General features: G+C 37.4%; 1 protein-coding gene across 1 annotated transcript in view; it reads left to right on the forward strand.

The window, feature by feature from the left end:
* Window positions 1–16,418, forward strand: part of pik3r5 (phosphoinositide-3-kinase, regulatory subunit 5) — a 33,711-nt gene extending 17,293 nt beyond the window's left edge. The window contains exons 4-18 of the mRNA XM_056246215.1: window positions 1,036–1,104; window positions 2,688–2,826; window positions 3,149–3,218; window positions 4,239–4,413; window positions 4,849–5,017; window positions 6,421–6,489; window positions 6,700–7,559; window positions 9,648–9,773; window positions 10,061–10,192; window positions 10,545–10,638; window positions 12,076–12,152; window positions 12,266–12,359; window positions 12,848–12,930; window positions 13,479–13,594; window positions 15,685–16,418. Coding sequence (XP_056102190.1) covers window positions 1,036–1,104; window positions 2,688–2,826; window positions 3,149–3,218; window positions 4,239–4,413; window positions 4,849–5,017; window positions 6,421–6,489; window positions 6,700–7,559; window positions 9,648–9,773; window positions 10,061–10,192; window positions 10,545–10,638; window positions 12,076–12,152; window positions 12,266–12,359; window positions 12,848–12,930; window positions 13,479–13,594; window positions 15,685–15,832 — 2,421 coding nt within the window. The 3' untranslated portion in view covers window positions 15,833–16,418. The remainder of the gene's footprint in view (window positions 1–1,035; window positions 1,105–2,687; window positions 2,827–3,148; window positions 3,219–4,238; window positions 4,414–4,848; window positions 5,018–6,420; window positions 6,490–6,699; window positions 7,560–9,647; window positions 9,774–10,060; window positions 10,193–10,544; window positions 10,639–12,075; window positions 12,153–12,265; window positions 12,360–12,847; window positions 12,931–13,478; window positions 13,595–15,684) is intronic.
* Window positions 16,419–19,133: the final 2,715 nt, after the last annotated feature.

Here is a 19,133-nt window from a genome sequence, read left to right on the forward strand (position 1 = left end):
CGCAATAAAACGACAATCAACAATGGCTTAGCTTTTTGAAGATGGCGAGAACTGAGGGATATTAAAGGGATTGTTCACCCAAAAATGAAAATTAGCCAATGATTTACTCACCCTCAAGTCATCCTAGGTGTATATGACATTCTTCTTTAAGACGAATACAATCGGAGTTATAATTAAAAAATGTCCTGGCTCCTCAAAGCTGTATAATGGCAGTGAATGGCCGTTTCTGTTGCATCTATCCGTCATAAAAGTGCTCCACACGGCTTTTGGGGTTAATAAAGGCCTTCTGAAGCGAAGTGAAAAGTTTGTGTAAGTAAAATATATATATTTAAAACTTTATAAACGTACTGCTGATATTTACACCACGCCACGACGCACTACGCTACTTCCGACGTCATAAGTTGCGTAAGTTGAGCTTTAGGTGTAAGTAGACTCAGAATGTACGTTTGGCCGAAAGCTAGAATTTTACTTTGTAACGTGTTAAATATGAATATTTTTCTTACACAAACTCATCGTTTCACTTCAGAAGGCCTTTATTAAAGCCCCGGAGACATGTGGAGCACTTTTATGATGTATAGATGCACTTTTATGGATATAACTCTGATTGTATTCATCTGAAAGAAGAATGTCATATACACCTAGGATGACTTGAGGGTGAGTAAATCATGGGCTAATTTTCATTTTTGTGTGAACTATCCCTTTAAATGTTGTAAAAGCGAGGATAATGTGTTTTTATTACTCAACAGGTGAGTAAGATATTTTATTGAACAGATAAATCGCCAAGTGCAGAGTTCATTGTAAAGCATTATATATTGTGAAGGGTCATATTTACCCGTACAGTCATGCAGAGCTGAAGCACGACCAAAACAATGTTCTTCCGCAAAATGCATGCAGTTTTGGGTTTTAAACAAAGAGTGTACCTTTTAAGTTTAGCAAAATGAATTTATTTTAGATGTGATCAAGAATACAGAGTAAGTTTGTCTGTAGGTGGTATGTAAAGGTGGTGATGCTGTATATCTTTCTCTGCTGTTTTAGATTCAACAGGACTGTCATTACGAGCTTGTGGCCCCCTTGGCTCTCATGTTTGAGTCCACACTCCTGCAGGTAAAGTCTCCTGCACACTGAGTTGATCATTCTTGAACAAATTTACCAAAGCCTTGTAATCAGAAACTACTTTTATAAATTGACTACTGTTAATTCACACAAATAATGCATACACATACAACTCAGTGACACAACACTCATCTTTTGTCTGCATAATATATAAAAAAATATATACATATAAAAGCAATTCATACATACAGTGACTTAAAAAACACATCTCCTATGATGTGGATGTTCTTTAAAAAAAATTGGGGGGGGATGGGTGATACAACTATCCTAATAGTCTAATAATAGAAAAAAACTTTAAACTTATTGTATTCTCATCTTGGTTGTTTCAAACCTGTATGAATTTATTTCACACAAAATATGATATTTTGAAGAATATCAGTAACCAGACAGTTGATGTACTTACATAGTAGGAAATAAAATACTATGGAAGTCAATGGGGCCCATCAACTGTTTGGTTACCAACATTCTTCCAAATATCTTCTTTTGTGTTCAGCAGTAGAAAGAAATTCATACAGGTTTGAAACAACTTGAGGGTGAGTAACTTATGACAGAATTGTCATTTTTAAGTGAGCTATTTCTTTAAGTAATTTGGCATAATCTTTTATTATTATATTTTATGCTTCACTGCTTATTAATACTATAATTTTTCAAAGTCAATTAAGAATTATCTAATTAAAAATAAATTGTGATATTAAATTGTGTGAATCTTATTTTTTTGTTATTTATGAAAACCAAGTTTAAGGAGTTTAAAAATATATATGAAATAAACCTTAATGACGAAATATTTACTATTCAGTTTTGCAGCATCACTAATCAAACAATATGAAATTTATGTACACTACCGTTCAAAAGTTTGGGGTCGGTGCGATTTTAAATACTTTTAAAAGAATTCTCTTCTGCTAACCATGGCTGCGCTTATTTGATTAAAAATACAACAAAAATCAGTTATAGTAATAAATATTATTCCAGTGTAAATCAGCTGTTTTCTGTGTGAATATATAGTAAAGTGTAATTTATTCCTGTGATCAAAGCTGAATTTTCAGCATCACCAGTGTCAGTGTCTTCAGTGTCAAATGATCCTTCACAAATCAGTATAATATGAGGATTTGATGCTCAAGAAACATTTATTATTATTATCAATGTTGAAACAGTTGTTGGTCTGTCAGTTGTACAGTTTTTTTTTTTTTTTTTTTTTTGGATTCTTTGATGAATAGGAAGTTCAAAAGAACAGCATTTGTTTGAAATAGAATCTTTTGTAACATTATAAATGTCTTTACTGTCCTTGATAAATAAAAGTATTGATTTCTTTCCTCCAAAAAATAAAAATAAAATTCTCACTGACCCCAAACTTTTGAACGGTAGTGTACATTTTTCAGCTTTTCATTCAAAGTTTTCTGCTAATAATGTGATTTGTAGTAATTCAGTATTAAATCAGAAAAATGAAAAGAAGCAGCATTTTCAATCAGACTTTTGGACTCCACTTTGTAACAAAAATTGCTCTCAGATTGGGCTTTATCTTATTTACCCAGAAGCTGATTTTAGTGAAATCACATATGTCTTTTTTCTCTTTGCAGGTGCCTTTTTGTCCATCTAATGGAGAGATTCTGACAGAAGCTTGTGAAGTGTTTCATGGCTTCCTAGCGTGGCCTGAACCCTACTGCAGTGTGTGTCGTAGCCTGCTCTCCACCTTACATCAAGAGCTTAGAGTTCCAGGTAGCACATTGACATGAATACACACAAGATAACCGACTGCCTTAGTAAGGACCAGCTAGTTAACCTTGTCCCAATCTGCTAATTCATAATTTTAATCAAGAAAAGTGAAGTAACATACTGCCCCTCAGTGGTTTCAAGAAGCATTGCAATTATTTTCAAAATAAGTACTACACTTGTTTTTCTGTTTTAAGAGCACTAGTAGTACCTTAAAGATGACTTAACGCACACTCTAACGTCGGTGCATTCACTAAGAAGTTGATTTGTTACATAATGTTAAAATCTGATGAAATAATGTGTACTTGTGTGTGTTTGCTTGAATCAGGAATTTCGTACCACAGACTGGTAAGAGAGGAACAAGGCCTTGCCGTCTCCAGTCAGCGTTCTAAGATCATGTGAGTGTGTTTCCACAGAAGCAGGAGGAAATCCTGTTGTGTCAGTTATTGCTCAGCCCTTTGTGGTTGCACACTTCACCTCTCGCTTCCGGTGTCAGTTCTTGGATATCCAGAATTTAATTGTCATATTATACGTCTGTTTTAGCATGACGTTAGGACATTGGCCAAAATATCGCAAAGAATTGCCCTGCTAACAGTAAGATTCGTTATGAGTATCTTAACAAATCCTTTTCTGTGTGAAATTGAATCTTTGTGTTCACTGAAAAAAATGTGCACCATGTTTTTTGGACAGGGCAGCATGGTAATACCATGATTTTTTTTTTAAGTACCCTGTAAATACCATGGTATATAAATATGGTAATTATTCAGTACCATGGTATAATTCAATGGTTCTCAACTGGTAGGTCATGTGTCGTATGTCTGTTTCGAAAACAATACTTAATGCAAGTAATGAAATTTTAAATAAGATAAGATGAGAATCTTACATAAAGTGAATTTTTACCTTTTGCAAGCAAAAGTATTATAACATGTCACTTTGTAAAAAAAACAGTACGGCCTGTAGACTTAACACTTAATACACACGTACGTGATGTCACCGTTTTCACAAATTCGAGTTTTTGTATTTTACACGGAGACTATACTTTTTTCCAAAACTTGCACTTTTAACCCCGTTTTCAAACATTTTCAGGCCCCCAAAACGCCATTGTCATGTAAATGGATGGCCAAAATGCATAAAACGTTTTCAGTTTTTAGCTGAAAACGGTGTCGTGTAAACGGCCCCATAAAAAAAAAACACATTCACCCCAAACTTTTGTACGGTAGTGTAGCTAGGGCAAGTGTCTAGCCACAATGTGTTTATATCATACAAAATGGCTTTAATTTAAACATGTTTTTTGTTACACTCAAATCAAATCAAATACACTAGAAAATAACGATTGTAAAGCTTATCTGTGGACACGACTGCTGTGTTTGCTCAGTGTTTCTGCTTCACTACAGTGATGGGTTTTTTTTCTGTTGCAGTACGGTGTTGTTGATGAACCCGGCTGAGGTGCCTGCTGAGTTCCTGTCTGTGGCGGAGCAGCTCAGTGGAGCGGAGGTCTCACAGAGAGAGAGTAGCGTTACACTCATTAAACACAGCTTCCAGGCAGTGCTGGGAACTAAATACCCACTACAGTCCATCAGCGGTGCTCTGCAGGTACACCTCACATGACAAGATGTTTGCTGTTTTAATGCACTCCAAAAGACTTGAGTTGATACAGAGTGAATGTGTGCATCAGATTATGAGTGAGAGTGTGTACAAAGTGTGGGCGTATCACTCTGTGGGAGTCAGGACATGTGTGATCTACTGGGGCTGGGGGTTGATATGGATGTGTGACCAAATGACTCATATGTGGGTTGGTAGGTGGCTAATGGAGAATAAATAGACGGGTTGAGTGGGAGTAATGGAGGGGAAAAGCTTGTTATAATAGTTTTACTTGCAAAAGGTGAAATTCACTTCATGTGAGATTACTTGGATGTTAGAAATCAGGGGTGACTTCATTTGAAACACGTCTAAACATTTATCAAATTCTGACTTTGAATGACTTGCAACAACATAAGAGGATATATGACTAAGTTGATTCCTTTTCAGTGCCTTGGTGACGATGAGTTGGCACAGGTCCTGTCCTCAGTGAGTGACCTTCTAGAGTCTGCAGCGGCCATGACAGATATAGCTAAAGCTCGAGAACATGTGGAGAGTGGCCTGGAGACGCTGCGAGAAAAACTTGACATACCAGCCTTCAATGGCACGATGTCAGATGGTACAATCTTACTTCCTACTTCTAGCCCACCTCACAAACCATAAAGAGACAGTGAAATGTGCTTTGAATTGCTACCAGACTTGAGTCCAATATAATATTAATTAAGCGTGAGGATTATGAAATTTTAATATTTTTTAAATTACATTTTTCTTTCTAAATCAGTGGTTCTCAAACAGGTGACAGGGCGCACTAGGGGGCCTTAGCAAACTTCCATGGGGCCAACAAGTTTTAAAATTATTTAAAGGAGCTGTATGTAAGATTGTGGCCAAAACTGGTACTGCAATCACTTTCAAATTACTGTAGAGTGGTGTATCCCCTCCCCCTCCCCCCTGACTCAAGGTTGCCAGATAGGCTGCAGGATCCAGCAGGAACGTGACGAGCTGCAGCTGTGGTAACTAGAACAGAGCTGGCAACCCGGTTGCCGCAACACTACTGACTTCGTGATTGGTAGATAGGTGGAGGGTGGAGCATCAGACCAAAACACAACATGACAACATCAACATCAGTTGAGGGCTGCAACTGCACTTTTGAAATGACAATATCCTGGCCGGACTACTGTTGTCAGTGATATAAGTATTTGAAATGTACATGATTTCTTAATGTCTAGTGACATATCAGGGCCATTTTATGATTAATTGAAATACATTTCTTACATACAGCTCCTTTAAATTTAGTATTATTAACATAATCTTAATTTAAATGCTTTCATTAATATGAATGAAGAAAAATATACTGTATAATACACACATAGATTATGCTGCATCATAGACTATCTGGCCAAAGTATGTGGACACCCTCTATTTAAAGCATGTGGCTATTTCAGCCAACATCTCAACAAACATTTTAGTAGAATAGCCCCTTTTTTGTTGCAGAATGACATTCCGCCTGTTCATAGAGCGAGGTTCATATTGAAACGATTTACGGAGTATGATGGGGAAGAACATGACTGGCTTGCGCAAAGACCAATCCCACTGACCACCTGTGAGATGAATTGGAACCTCAGCTGCTAACCACGCATAATCACCTTATATTCTGTTGACTGAATAGGATCAAATCCTTGTAGCCATGTTTCCCAGAAGAATGGAAACTGTTATAGCAAACTCCCTATTAAAGCCAATGGTTTTGAAATATTTGGGCATCCACGTACTTTTAGCCATTTGAATTTGTGGTCTACATCCTATAGGGTTTCATGGTTGTTGCTTGGTGACATACTACTCTATTTGTCTGGGCAGCAGTAGTACATATTACCTGGCACCAACTCTTAGAAACTTAACCAAGATGGATGGCCAACATGAAGCAATAAAGCTGATGGCATGATTTTTCGGCTTGGGAAACAGTGGTGTGTTGGGTTTGGAGTGGGCTGGTGATTAATGAGAAAGACTTTGTTGTGTTTGTGTCACTAGGGGTTCTTCAGACGCTCAGCCTTCCAGCAGCCAAGTGCTACACCTTCCATTGGGACAAGGATAATTTTGGTAGGACACAGAATTCAAGCCAGTCCCATTTTTTTTTCTGCTTATTCAAACATTTGTTTGGCTGTTTTGGAATTATGAACATTATAAGATTGATTTCCAGTCGCTTTGGTTTAGTTTAAAATATCATTAAGGGGGTTTATGAATTGGAAATGAATCCTCCAGCTAATAATGACCCTCTGAATCATGATTTTCCATCTTGTTTTTTGCTAGATGTCCTAAACGACCTTCTAGACATAGAGTCTGAATTGACCTTATCTCAAACATCTGAGGGCATGGAGGAGGATGATGTAGACAATGTTGACGTGGAAGATGATGAATATGATGTCTTGGAGGAAGGGTTTGTATCAAACGGTTGCGTTGACTATCGTGCCTCAACATTCTCCACTGTCTCCTCCCTTTCCACTGCCTCCAAAGACTCCATGTTCTCCACGGTGTCGGTCGCTTCCTCCGAATACTCTCCCCTCTCCACGCTTTCATACTCATCTCAAGCTTCGGGTACAGACAGTGACTTCTGTGAGGACGCAGAGGAGGACAGTCTGAGCACAGCAAATGTGTCCAAGACCAAAACCACCGCACGACTTTCCAAGTGCCTCTCGCGACTCTTCAAACCTCGCAGCAGCAACTCTCTCTGTCGAGCCAAGAGCCTGGGCACCCCTGAGGCTAAAGAATTAGTGATCGTCCGCTCTAAGAGATCCAATTCTCTGCCACAGCAGGTGCGGCTACGGAACTCTGATTTCGGGTTACCAGTGCCCCCCCTCTCGCAGCTGCAATATGTTTGCTACAGGAGAAGACCCATTCTGAGTAGCGATGATGAGGAAGGGCCAACAGGGGCCACTACGCTCAGAGTGGTGGTGTTTGGGGCAGATCATGTGGCAGGGAGGGTTGCCCGTGCCTATGGCAGTCTAAGGAAAAGAGAAAGAGACTGTCCGCACCTCACCAAAGCTTTCAGGATGAAGTTTTTCTTTGTGCCTGTACGGAGGGATACAACTCCAGCCAACTCTTCTTTGAGGAACTCGGGTTCTTCTCTGCAGCTCTCAGCAAGTCCACTGAAATCAGCCATCTCTAGCATTGTGAGTGAAATTACAACACTGATGCTTTGTTTTTTTCATGTACACTTAGGTATGCGTATAGTGACGTGTAGGGCTGGGTATCGAGTTTGAGACGTTCGATACCATTGAGTTTAAAAAAAAAATTCTTTACCTAAGGGGTCAATCTCTTTAACATCAGTGAGCCAATAAGCATGCATCATGATTGGCTGTGGCGAGGCATCAAGGAATAACACTAGTTTGCTCCGGTTACGCCCAGAGACTACTTGCCTCACAGACATGAGAAATGTGGATGAGGCATATAGAAAGCTTGAAATGTCTACTTTTAAACGATCCAATTCAAATCAAAAACAAATACTCTCTGATTACGTAATCCAAATGAAAGGTGCATTTCTTCCTATAGGCACGCGTGCATACACTATACTGCAGAGATGTGGAGTCAGCAACGTCAACTTCATCTTTGCAGCCACACTGACTCAGAAAACACTAGTTTATTAATAAACAATTAAAATGTCCCCCCCCAATCATTGGGCTACTTTTACCAGTGCTTTGCGGCAAGCTTTATGCATGCGCTTGAGCACAAGGCATACATTCCAGCATAAATTAGTCTTTGAGTCTGTAAAAAAATAAAACCAAAGTTTTTTTTAGGTAATATGTAATGTCATTTTGTTAAAACAGATTTCATAAAATTGGTATTGAAAAAAGTTTCGTTCAGTAACCGGTATCGAAGTCAAGGTACCGGTATCGAAAACTTTTTAACGATACCCAGCCCTAGTGAAGTGTGTAAAATAATTGTGTCATCAGCATAATATACATTTTGCATTCATTAGCTGGTCCACACAGTTGCAACACTGGCCCAGCGTGGTGTTTCAAGTCCAAAAGCAATTAAAGAGACAGAACTTTAGCAAACGACTGGAGACGCCACAACAATAAACTCCCACATTGATGAGCAATTGCAATTCTAGTTAAAAAAATAAAAATAAAAAATGTCATCATTCAAAAAATCTGGAGAGAAATAGTGCAGACATTGGGCAAAGATAAAACTAATACGCTTGTGTCTACCACCTGTGTTCGCGCACATTATCAAATGGTGTGAAAGGCTATGCTTTCAGCTATGTTCAGAAGTTTTTGCTTCAAAACTGAAGTATACTTTGGGCTTTAGGTTTTATTCATCAGGCTTAAGAAGTGACTGACTGCAAAAATCTCATCAATTTGGACAGGCGCATACACACTTCAGCCAAATTTTCACTTCTCTTCTCAAGTGCTAATTCCTATTCGGTATACAGAATTTTACTGGCATGACAACACATTCAATCACCAAATTCACTTATGAAAAATTAGGTAGTGACATCTGAATTTGCTTAAAATCTGCAAAGTGTGTACAGAACCAGTTTTTTAAATGAAAAGTACATCAGAGACGTGTGCCTCTCTTCTCCAATTCAGTTGTGCTTTGACTCTTTTTGTCCCAGCTGCGTTGCTCACCTCTGTAACTCTCACCAGCCCTGCAGTAAATGCAACTACTGAATTTCCTATGATGAAAAGTTGCAAACACCAAACTGCTTATAGTGTTGCCATTTGTGTTTCTTGCTTGCCATGGCTGTAATTATCACTGCGTCAATCATTACAGTTTCACATGTGGTTCCTGTATTCCAGACACACTTGAATCACCAATTTAGGAGATCTACTCCCACATTTAAGTGTGGTTATCTCTCTCAGATCTTTTAGTGTGTATGGGCCACATTGCTTATTTGGATAGCAAACCACATCTCTGATGGTGTTAATCTGGTCTAGATGGTATTCCATCCTGGCTAAAATATTCTGGTTTCTCTTGATGGTTTTAGTGGGGATTTTTCCTCCCAGTAGGTCATGCTGGGACCATTTAAAGACAAACTTAGCCAGGTTTGAAGACAGCTAGACTTAAACTAACTCAAGGTTTCATCAGGCATATGGATGTAGATGTTTGCTCATAGTCTAAGCTAAGCTAATAAAGTCCAACACTACTTGTACACACTTTGAAGTTAAAACAAATGATTTTGTTTTCATTCAATTGTTAGTCCAGACATCCACATGTAAGATTTTGATACAGAAACATTGGTATTAATTTATCAACAGGATCTCAGTGTGAATGGGACGGAGGACAGCACCAATGACATAGCTAATCTGCTGGGAATGCTGGATCCCTGGTATGAGCGTAACACTCTGAGCCTGCTGGACCTGCCCGTTAATGTGTTGTGCCAGGTGATACTCTGACGTCTACACACTCATTCACATGAACAGAGAATGCATTCATATTCAAATAATCAGCAAGAAGAACAAACATCAGTAAACCTTTCATTATATGGCAAGCAGTTTTCGGCAGGGTCACACACGCACACAAAAAAAACCCACATCCCATAAAGCCATTCATATGAGGAACTTGCGTGTGTGAAAGTGTGTTTTGTATTGTTTTGATTATCACCATGCCCCCCCCCCCATCAAATGACTGATGAACAATGTATTTACATCAAATGTTCTTGCCTTAACAGCAAACATCAAAGATTGACTCAGATTTGTCCGAGGGCGCTGCTGAGGGGCGTTTACCGATATTTGCTGACCTGGTGCTCCATTACTGCCGCCATGCCGCCCGCCCTGCCCTCATTCAACTCTATCAAGCAGAGGTGAATAAAAACATTCCATTTCCTCATTCTGTGGCAGTTCCAGTCAAAAACTTTAAAATTGTACCATAAAAAGTTAATAAATAGATATACTTTTAAGTTATAAATCTTTATAAAGTTTTTTGTTTTTAATAAACTACATTCATTCAAATTTGTTAGTTTCACTGCAAAAATTGCACTGCAAGACATGCTCTATGACATCTACATACATTTTTAGGTGTTTCTTGGTGTTAACTATTGACTACAGTATTTCATTAATCTTTTCTGGCCTATTTTGTAACTTGTCTTGCATCTTTTATGACCATAATGCAATCCAATAGTTTCACAAAAGTTGTATTCCTATTCTTGACTATAGTTGACACTAGCTGGAGGAGAGAGACGGACTGAAGTGTTTATTCATTCTCTGGAGCTGGGCCACACAGCTGGTACAAGAGCCATCAAGGCCATGGGTGAGTGTAAACAAACATCAAGATATAATTTCAGATCTTTGTTTCTATCCATGGCCAATTTCACATCATTTGATGTTTGCCTAGTATACTTTTCTTTCAGAAACTTATTTTTTTCCATGGGTATATTAAAGCAATCACTAGGACAATGTTCCTTTCTAAGCATATATACACAAATGAGCCAAAACATTATGACCACCTGCCTAATATGCTATCGGTAGACTCTAAAAGACCCCCTGAAGGTGTCCTGTGGTATCTGGCACCAAGATGTTACCAGGAGATACTTCAAGTCCTATAGGTTGCGAGGAGGAGCCGCCGTGGATTGAACTTGTTGGCCAGCACATCCCTCAGATGCTCAATTGGATTGAGATTTGGGGAATTTGGAGGCCATTGCAACACTTTGAACACCCTTTTAAAGGGGTGTACCTGGTCTGCAACAATGTTTCAATAGGTGACGTGTCAAGCGGCTCAAACGTCCATGTGATGTAAAAGAAAACGGACCAGACCACCTTCTTCAACTGCTCCACGGTCCAGTTCTGCAGCCCTATACACAGAGTGTGATGCACTGTGTGTTGTGACAGATTCCTCCCAGTGCCATCATCAAAATTTTGTGCGACTGGTGCTACAGTAGACCTTCTGTTGGCTCAGACCAGACGGGATAGCCTGCGTTGCCCTCATGCATCGGTGAGCCTTGGGGGTTGTCTGTTTATGGTTTGTCAATCCTCGGACCACTGTTGGTAAATTCTCTCCACTGTTGACCGGGAGCGACCACAAGCCTTGCCGTTTCAGAGATATTCTGATCCAGTCAACTTTCCCCCCTTGTCAAAGTCGCTCAGATCTTTATTCCTGCAATTTCCTCCTGCATTCAACAGATTGATTACGAGAACTGATTTGTTTGCTTACCATCTCTAATCTACCCAGTCCTTATTATGTGACCTTGCAAATAATATCATTGGTCATCTCCTAGCATCACCTGTGACTGGTCATAATGTTTTTGGCATGTACGTGCTCACTGTTTACACTGTTTACTTCTGTTTCTTTGCTATCTTGCAACCCTGTACAATCACCCTTCCATAACTCTGCCAGCATTTGGAGGTCAAAACGGCACATGATGACAGTGTATTGAATCTCTGACACGAGTCATGCGAAAGGGCTTTTAGTGTGTGTATTGCTCTTTACGTTGTCATTGTGCAGCATGCTGTTGTCTCCATAATTAACTGAAATTTTATTTTTGGGTAGTAGCAGAACTTCACTTCTCAGAAGATATTTTTGAGCAATGGAAGCAGTTTTAAATTCAGACTAATCAAAAATATTTATACATCATAAAAAAAGGAAGAACTTTTCGTATCCTGTTATAATAGCTGTATTGTGTTTTGCTGTAGTTAAGGTGACTAACTTGACTTCCTTTCTAAAGAATCAAATCTTTTTATTATTTTGCAGGTGCTGCCAGTAAGAGATTTGGCATTGATGGAGACCGTGAGGCTGTTCCTTTGTCCCTGGAAGTGACTTACAACAGAGTAAGACGAACCATTCCAGTGTTTTGATTAGATTTAAATGACGATCCATTTTCATTTTAATCCAAGTAATCCCATTTTCATTTATCCTCTCTCTTTTTTGCCTTTACTTTCAGATACATGTCAGTGGCAGAAGTCAGAAGACGATGTCAGAAAAGTCCTGCACCTCCATAAACCTGTTAAAAGCCTGCAGGAATCCTGAGGAACTAGGTAGAAAATAACATTGACCTCAGTAGACAGAACTTTTTAAAACATATTTTAATTAGGAATGGTAATTGTTTCAGTTTAAATTTAATGAAATGATGAATGAAATGAATTGATATGCTTATGAACTGTAAAATCAGTTTATACACTGTATATACACAGTAAAAATCCCATTCATTTTCACCATAGGGGAATTCACTTTTAATGATAACTTTAAAGACAGACCTACTGTGAGCTACACGGTTTTTAATCAATTGTATATGCTTTTGTTGAAGCCATCAATTATTTTAACTTATTTATTAAATAATCGTGTTTAACTGTGGACTGGAGTATACACATAGTGTACACGTTTCCAATAGTTATGAATATGAATAATTGCTTGTTCTGCACTCAAATGCTGCAAAAATGATTTTTTTTGTGCAATTTTGATTGTTAGTGCATGTAAATCCAAATCAACCAAATCACAAGTGCTTCATTTATTTCTTTTTCTTTAGATTCTAAAATGGAGTGCCTTCATTTGACAATGACAGAAGTGTTGAAGAGACAAAACTCTAAATCAAAGAAAGGCTACAATCAGGTGAGCAGGAAGGAAGTATGGGAGAAAACTAAGCTGCGGTTTAAACAGCCCCAAACAAACTTAGTGCAAACACCTACAGTTACTCTCTCATGTGGTTTCTGCAGCAATGTGTAGCAGCCGACAAACAACATTTTTTTTACCAAGAGCAAACATTTTGGGTTTTATTTACCTGTTTCTATACCGGTTGACACGACATGGCTGTTGTTTTTACATCTTTGTGTTTTTGGTGTCAGTTGTACTTTCATTTTTACAGTGCCAGTGGTTACTCTTTGGTTCAGTTACACCACACACTGACTGTACTCCATCTTGTTTTGTTATCGATTGAATAAAAAATATGCAGTTTGTTACAAATGTTTGAAATAAATAAATGAATACTGAGTATGAAAATACACATATCTCCTTTTGCAAGTCTAATGTAAACACCATTCACAAAGCTCTTTTATTCTTGCATAGATTAAGTTAAAATGTTTATGAATGTTAAAGTTATTTGGGAGATTCAAGTTACAGTATTTTAATGTTTTATTCAGATAATGTTGTTTGTATTCCAGCAACTGACCACAACACAAGTAAAAGTGGACAAGGTTCAGGTTAGCGGAACTTGCAACACCACCTTTGCAGTTTGTCTGGACCAAGATGAGAAGAAAATTTTGCAGAGTGTGACCAGGTACAGTTTGTTTTTGTTGGCTTTTTATGCTAAAGTTTGGCTAAAAAGAAAATATATTTATATTCTTCCCAGCAGTGGTAGATAGACACGTGTTTACACCAGTTCCCTGTGTATCAAACCCATGAGTTTGGCATTGGTTTCAGATCACCATTGATCTGTAAAAAGTACGTTTATACTTTTACATATTTATACTTTTACTGGAGTAATCTACTTTAATTACTGCGTCCAGTATGTATGTATATTAGTGCTGTCAAATTAATGCGTTTAACTCATGCGATTTAATTTCAGTTTAACATGTTAAAAATATTTAAAACAAATTCCTGTCATCCTTTGGCTTACAATATCATCACGCTCTTATTCATGCAAATGCTTTTAAACCATTCAAGCACAATAAGACACAAAAGAGAACGCAGTGCTGTACTGATCCTGCGAATCTCCTGTCTGTGTAACACACACGACTCGTGCGCACAGATAGCCGCTTCAGACATCGCTTGAATGGACAAAAACATTTAAAATAATGCAAAAATGCCAGTTTTGTCGAGTATCCTCGCAACCACAGTTAAATGAGTTAAATGAAGTCTTAAATGAACGTAAAAAGTTGTGGGAAAATGTGTGTCAGCTCTGCGTCATGTGCTACAGGTCTTAAAGTGACGGCAGCCTAATTAACCTGCTGCTGTTTGTCATTAAGGATAATCAAAGAACAAAATAAAAAGACTGAATAACATTTGTATCTTTAATCTATATTTAATTCTATAATTATTATATTTAATTTATAATTTATGCAGTGAAGACTGTGAAGTGTTTAATATCTTTATTCAATTTCTGCATATATCCTACGTTGTCAATGACCTACCTGAAAATCTTAAAGCACTGCTTACAAGGTTACATGGGTCAAAAACATTTTGCATTTTGACAGGGCAAGCAAAAATCTGAACTTGTCTAACAAGGCCAATAGAAAAAATGTTGCCCTGATATATATTGAAGGGTACAGGTAAATATGACATTTATTATAATGGGCTTATGTAAAGATTGTTTTAAGGTCACGTAAATTAAAAGTTGTTATATTTTTTTAAAGCCTAATAAATGTTAAAATTGGTAGCTTTCAATTATACTGTAATGTTGAATGGCTATAATTAATGACTAAAATTAAGAAAAAATCGATTTCATAGAGACATCAGTTGCAATATTGGTATAAATATTTATAATAAAGACTTTCTACAAGTTAATGACTTCTACATTAATTTGGAGATCAAATTTAAAATGATTACAATATAAAAATACATATAATAATAAACTTTAATGTTTGGTGCGATTAATCGCAATTAATTACAGAAAAATGTGCATTAAAAATGTCTTTAACCGTTTTAACAAATCGAATGAATGAATGAGAGTAATGCGATTAATTACTCGGCACATCATGTAATTAATTAGATTAAATATAATTTAAAAAATCAGCAAGGATGCATTAAAGGGATTAAAAATGGCAGTTAAACCTGTACATTGTTAAACAAAATCTATTTAAAATGTAAAAATAATCAAATTAAAGAATACTGCTAAACAATGTATCATGGTTTAAACAAAAAATATTAAGCAGCACAACCTTTTTCAACATTAAGCACCAAATCAAATCAGCATATTAGAATGATGAATTTCTGAAGGATCATGTGACATTGAAGACTGGAGTAATGGCTGCTGAATATTCAGCTTTGCCATCTTAAATTACATTTAAGAAAAGTTATTTTAAATTGTAATAATATTTTGTTTCAGCATTTTTTGCATTAAGCCAGCAAAACGAAAAACAATTATAAAATAAGGAACAAAATCATTAAAAATGTTCATGTTTTACTTTGAGATGGAAACTAGCTTGTGTCACTGAAAGTGAGTCAGTGGCCATCACTGTTTGTCACAAAGAAAAAACTGTTACCATAGAGACACAAAAAATATCTGTTAAAACTAGTTTTGTGGCCAACCACCGGTAAACTTGTTCAATGTACCAGCCATCGGCAAATACTTTTTGGACCCTGTATATTAGTATTTGAATGTAAACTTCTACAATGCCAAACAACCCAAAATGATTTCTTTCTTTGCAGGTGTGAGGTATCAGTTTGTTATAAGCCAGATAGTTCGACTGATTGGACGAAAGGAAGGGTGTTCACATCTCAGACCCAGTCTCTGCAGCCAACCTTCTGCTCTCTTCTTTGCCTCCCTATTGCCACTTTCAGTGGACCTCAGCCTTAAACCCAGAGATCAGGCTTTAACTCAGACCTCCAGCCTATAAGAAGCCTTAAGTCTGGTTAAAACATTCATACCAGTTTTTCACTTTCAGTTTCAAACTACAACTTTGCATATCGACTCTCAGGACAAAAGCTAAGATACACTTTTGGGTCAAAGTTCCCTTTTATTACATTATATGAGCATCATGTCTATGTACATGTGGGGTTGTTTGCTTCAAACTTCTGAGATTAGGATAATCGGATCAGAAGTTGTTGTTTTTCTAAGGGTACATCCTACTGAATATAATTCGGTGGGCAAACTGAGACAATTTTTGTGGACTTATGACTAACATCTAAATCTGGTTATGAGCCAAAATCTGAATCATCCTTAACTAAGGTTTGGTATGAATGGGATGTTATTACTGGATTTATTTGGAACAAGGCCTGTCCTGGTTCTTATTCAACTGGCATGGATTTCTAACTACTAGAATACTCTTGTTAATGTACATATTAACCAGCATCCAAATAAGCACTCTGGACAACTTAATAATTTGTTTGTATATATGATGTAATTATTTTATGTAGCTATCATTAGAATTCTCAGGAAATATATATATGTTCATTCACAGTCTTTCCTTTTTTAATTGTTTATTTAATCCCATTTCGGTCTGACCAGAGAATTGAGACAGTGGAGCCTCAGATTATAGTCCTTAAAATCTAATGTATTCAGTGATTGTTTTTGTATATATTTGTATATCCTCTCTGTGGTTTTATTTTTGGTGTTATGACTTTAAAACCATTTGAAACCTGTCTGGTTTAAATACCACTTCTTGTAGTTTGGTCGGTTGCCCAATAGAGGTCCTTATAAAGCAGTTGTTGAGTTCTACCCATGTGGACGCTGGAGGCTGAATGCTAGTGAATAAAAAACCAAGACAGTTCAGTCAGTACACTGTGTAATACTGGTGCAGTTTGTAAGTGAAACAAACTGAAATCTTTCTTTCTCTCTTTCTTTCTTTCAAAGCATATGTGTATATTTATAATCTAAAATAATCAGTATAACTGTCAAAACCATAATTTTTTCTCCTGATTATTTTACAAACACTTAACTTGTATATATTTTAGCAAGCTTATCAAGCAACGGTGTTCAATGTACATATGTATGTTTTTATTAAAAAATAAAATTGAGCAAATTGAGGGATTTTACTCACTCTCAGGGCAGACTGTTTTTAAATAATATTTGTTTATTAAAAATTGTAGACCTGTATATTCCATACTACATTTCATTTTGGTGTGATAACATGTTGGAAAGAGTGTTGTGGGTACAGATTAATGACCAGTGCTACTGAAATGTACACTGTTATGCAAAATGTCTTTTTATTATTATTATTTTGTGGTCCTAGCATCCCAGAGAACTAAATCGGTACTTTGCATGTGACATGTATATTCATGAGGTGCATTCATTGTTTTTATATTTGTACACTGTAACGTCAAATTAAAAAAATATATATTAAATAAAGTCCCATTCAAATTAAATTACTACTCACAAGTTTGTGTATATGGTTACATAATGACTATTATATTATTGGCATTTGGCAATTGTCAGGACAGGAGTCTGCCCTAGTCACATTGTAATAAACCAATGTTTTACGCATTACATGGAGGGGATTTTAATGCGACTTTTCATCACATATTACATAGACTTTAAATGCTTGCTTTTGGTTTTTCCACTGTGCCCTGCAGTTTTTAGAGGCATTCTTATGATCAAATGTCAGGTTAATAACAAAAAAATGACACACCTGTCTGCTAAAACAACAGTCTTTCATGTCCCTTGTTTTGCTCAGGCCAGGGTGTTTATGAACTTTTAGCCTGTTCAATGTTATTAGAAATAATAATTAAAAAAATGTCACAAGATAATTCATTACATTTATATAGCGCTTTTCTTGGCTCTCAAAGCGCTTTAAGGGGCAATCTCCTCAACCACCACCAATGTGCAGCATCCACCTGGATGATATTGATATACAGGCATATTGCGCCAGAACGCCCACCACACACCAGCTTATTGGTGGAGAGGAGAAAGAGTTATGAAGCCAATCGGTATATACACTGAACAAAATTATAAACTCAACACTTTTGTTTTTGCCCCCATTTTTCATGAGCTGAACTCAAAGATCTAAGACTTTTTCTATGTAGGCTACACAAAGGGGCTATTTCTTTCAAATATTGTTCACAAATCTGTCTAAAAGGGAGGAATAAGGAATAAGATTTTCCTTAAAGAATGTATGCTTTTTGGTTTTGTTTCAATGTTTTCATGTCTTTTATTTAGAAATGATCATTGTTCCTGTTTGTCATGTGATTCCTTGCCCTAATGTGATCATGTCTTGTGCTTTCTTAAGGGTATGTTTTCACACAACAACGAAATGCTTAAAACTGAGAAGTTTTTCCTTTGAGTTTTCCGCGTATAGACGACACCATTGTCAAAACGATCCCCATTCACACGGTTAGCGAAAACAACTAAAAAACGCTATAGGCCAGGCCATTAGATGGGATCAGAGCCATAGAGAGAAAGAGTTGCGACACGCTTTGATGTCGCCGCGACGGCTGTCACGTGGTTCATGTAAGCCCCAATAGTTCCAAAACATACGCGGGCTGTCATGTTCTTCTATGGACAGACAGCAGCGATTGCAGTGAACGGTAAATATAAAATAAAACACACACCCAGGTACTTTTTAAGCTGTTATTGCATTTTGTTAATGTCAGTTTTGCATTTGGAGAGGCAGGGTGACAACTTAGGCCTTGTCCACACGGACACGGGTATTTTTATAACCAGAGTTTTTCCTACAGCATTTAAAAAAAAAATCCCGTCCACACATGCTCGGTCTCCGTCTACATGAAAACGCAAAAACACGCTATCAAGCGCGGTCAAGAGCATGCCACGCCAGCAGGCGGCGATATAAACCTTAACCGTAAAGCCACGTTGGCCAATCAGAAGCGCAAATCTGACGTCAAACACAGCGGATAACGGCGCACACTCTGACGTTGCAAGGCAAAAACCCCGGTTTCACTGTCAACACGACAACACTGTAACCGGCGTTTCTGAAAATCCTCACCCTGGCAGGGGTTTTAAAAAATGTTCGGTTTCAGTGCGTTTTCGTGTGGACGAACGGCCGAACCGCGTAAAAAAAGTCACGGTTATAAAAATACCCGTGTCCGTGTGGACAGGGCCTTAGATAAGTTTTAGGTACCCGTGTCCGCTGTGTCCATTTCTTTTACTGTCAATGCTTCAACGGAGAAAAGTGAAGTCAAATAGAAGAACTCACTTCCTGATT

This window comes from Rhinichthys klamathensis, unplaced genomic scaffold (genome assembly GCF_029890125.1).
Source record: "Rhinichthys klamathensis goyatoka isolate OS25496 unplaced genomic scaffold, OSU_Roscu_1.1 h1tg000036l_1, whole genome shotgun sequence".
Taxonomy (NCBI): domain Eukaryota; kingdom Metazoa; phylum Chordata; class Actinopteri; order Cypriniformes; family Leuciscidae; genus Rhinichthys; species Rhinichthys klamathensis.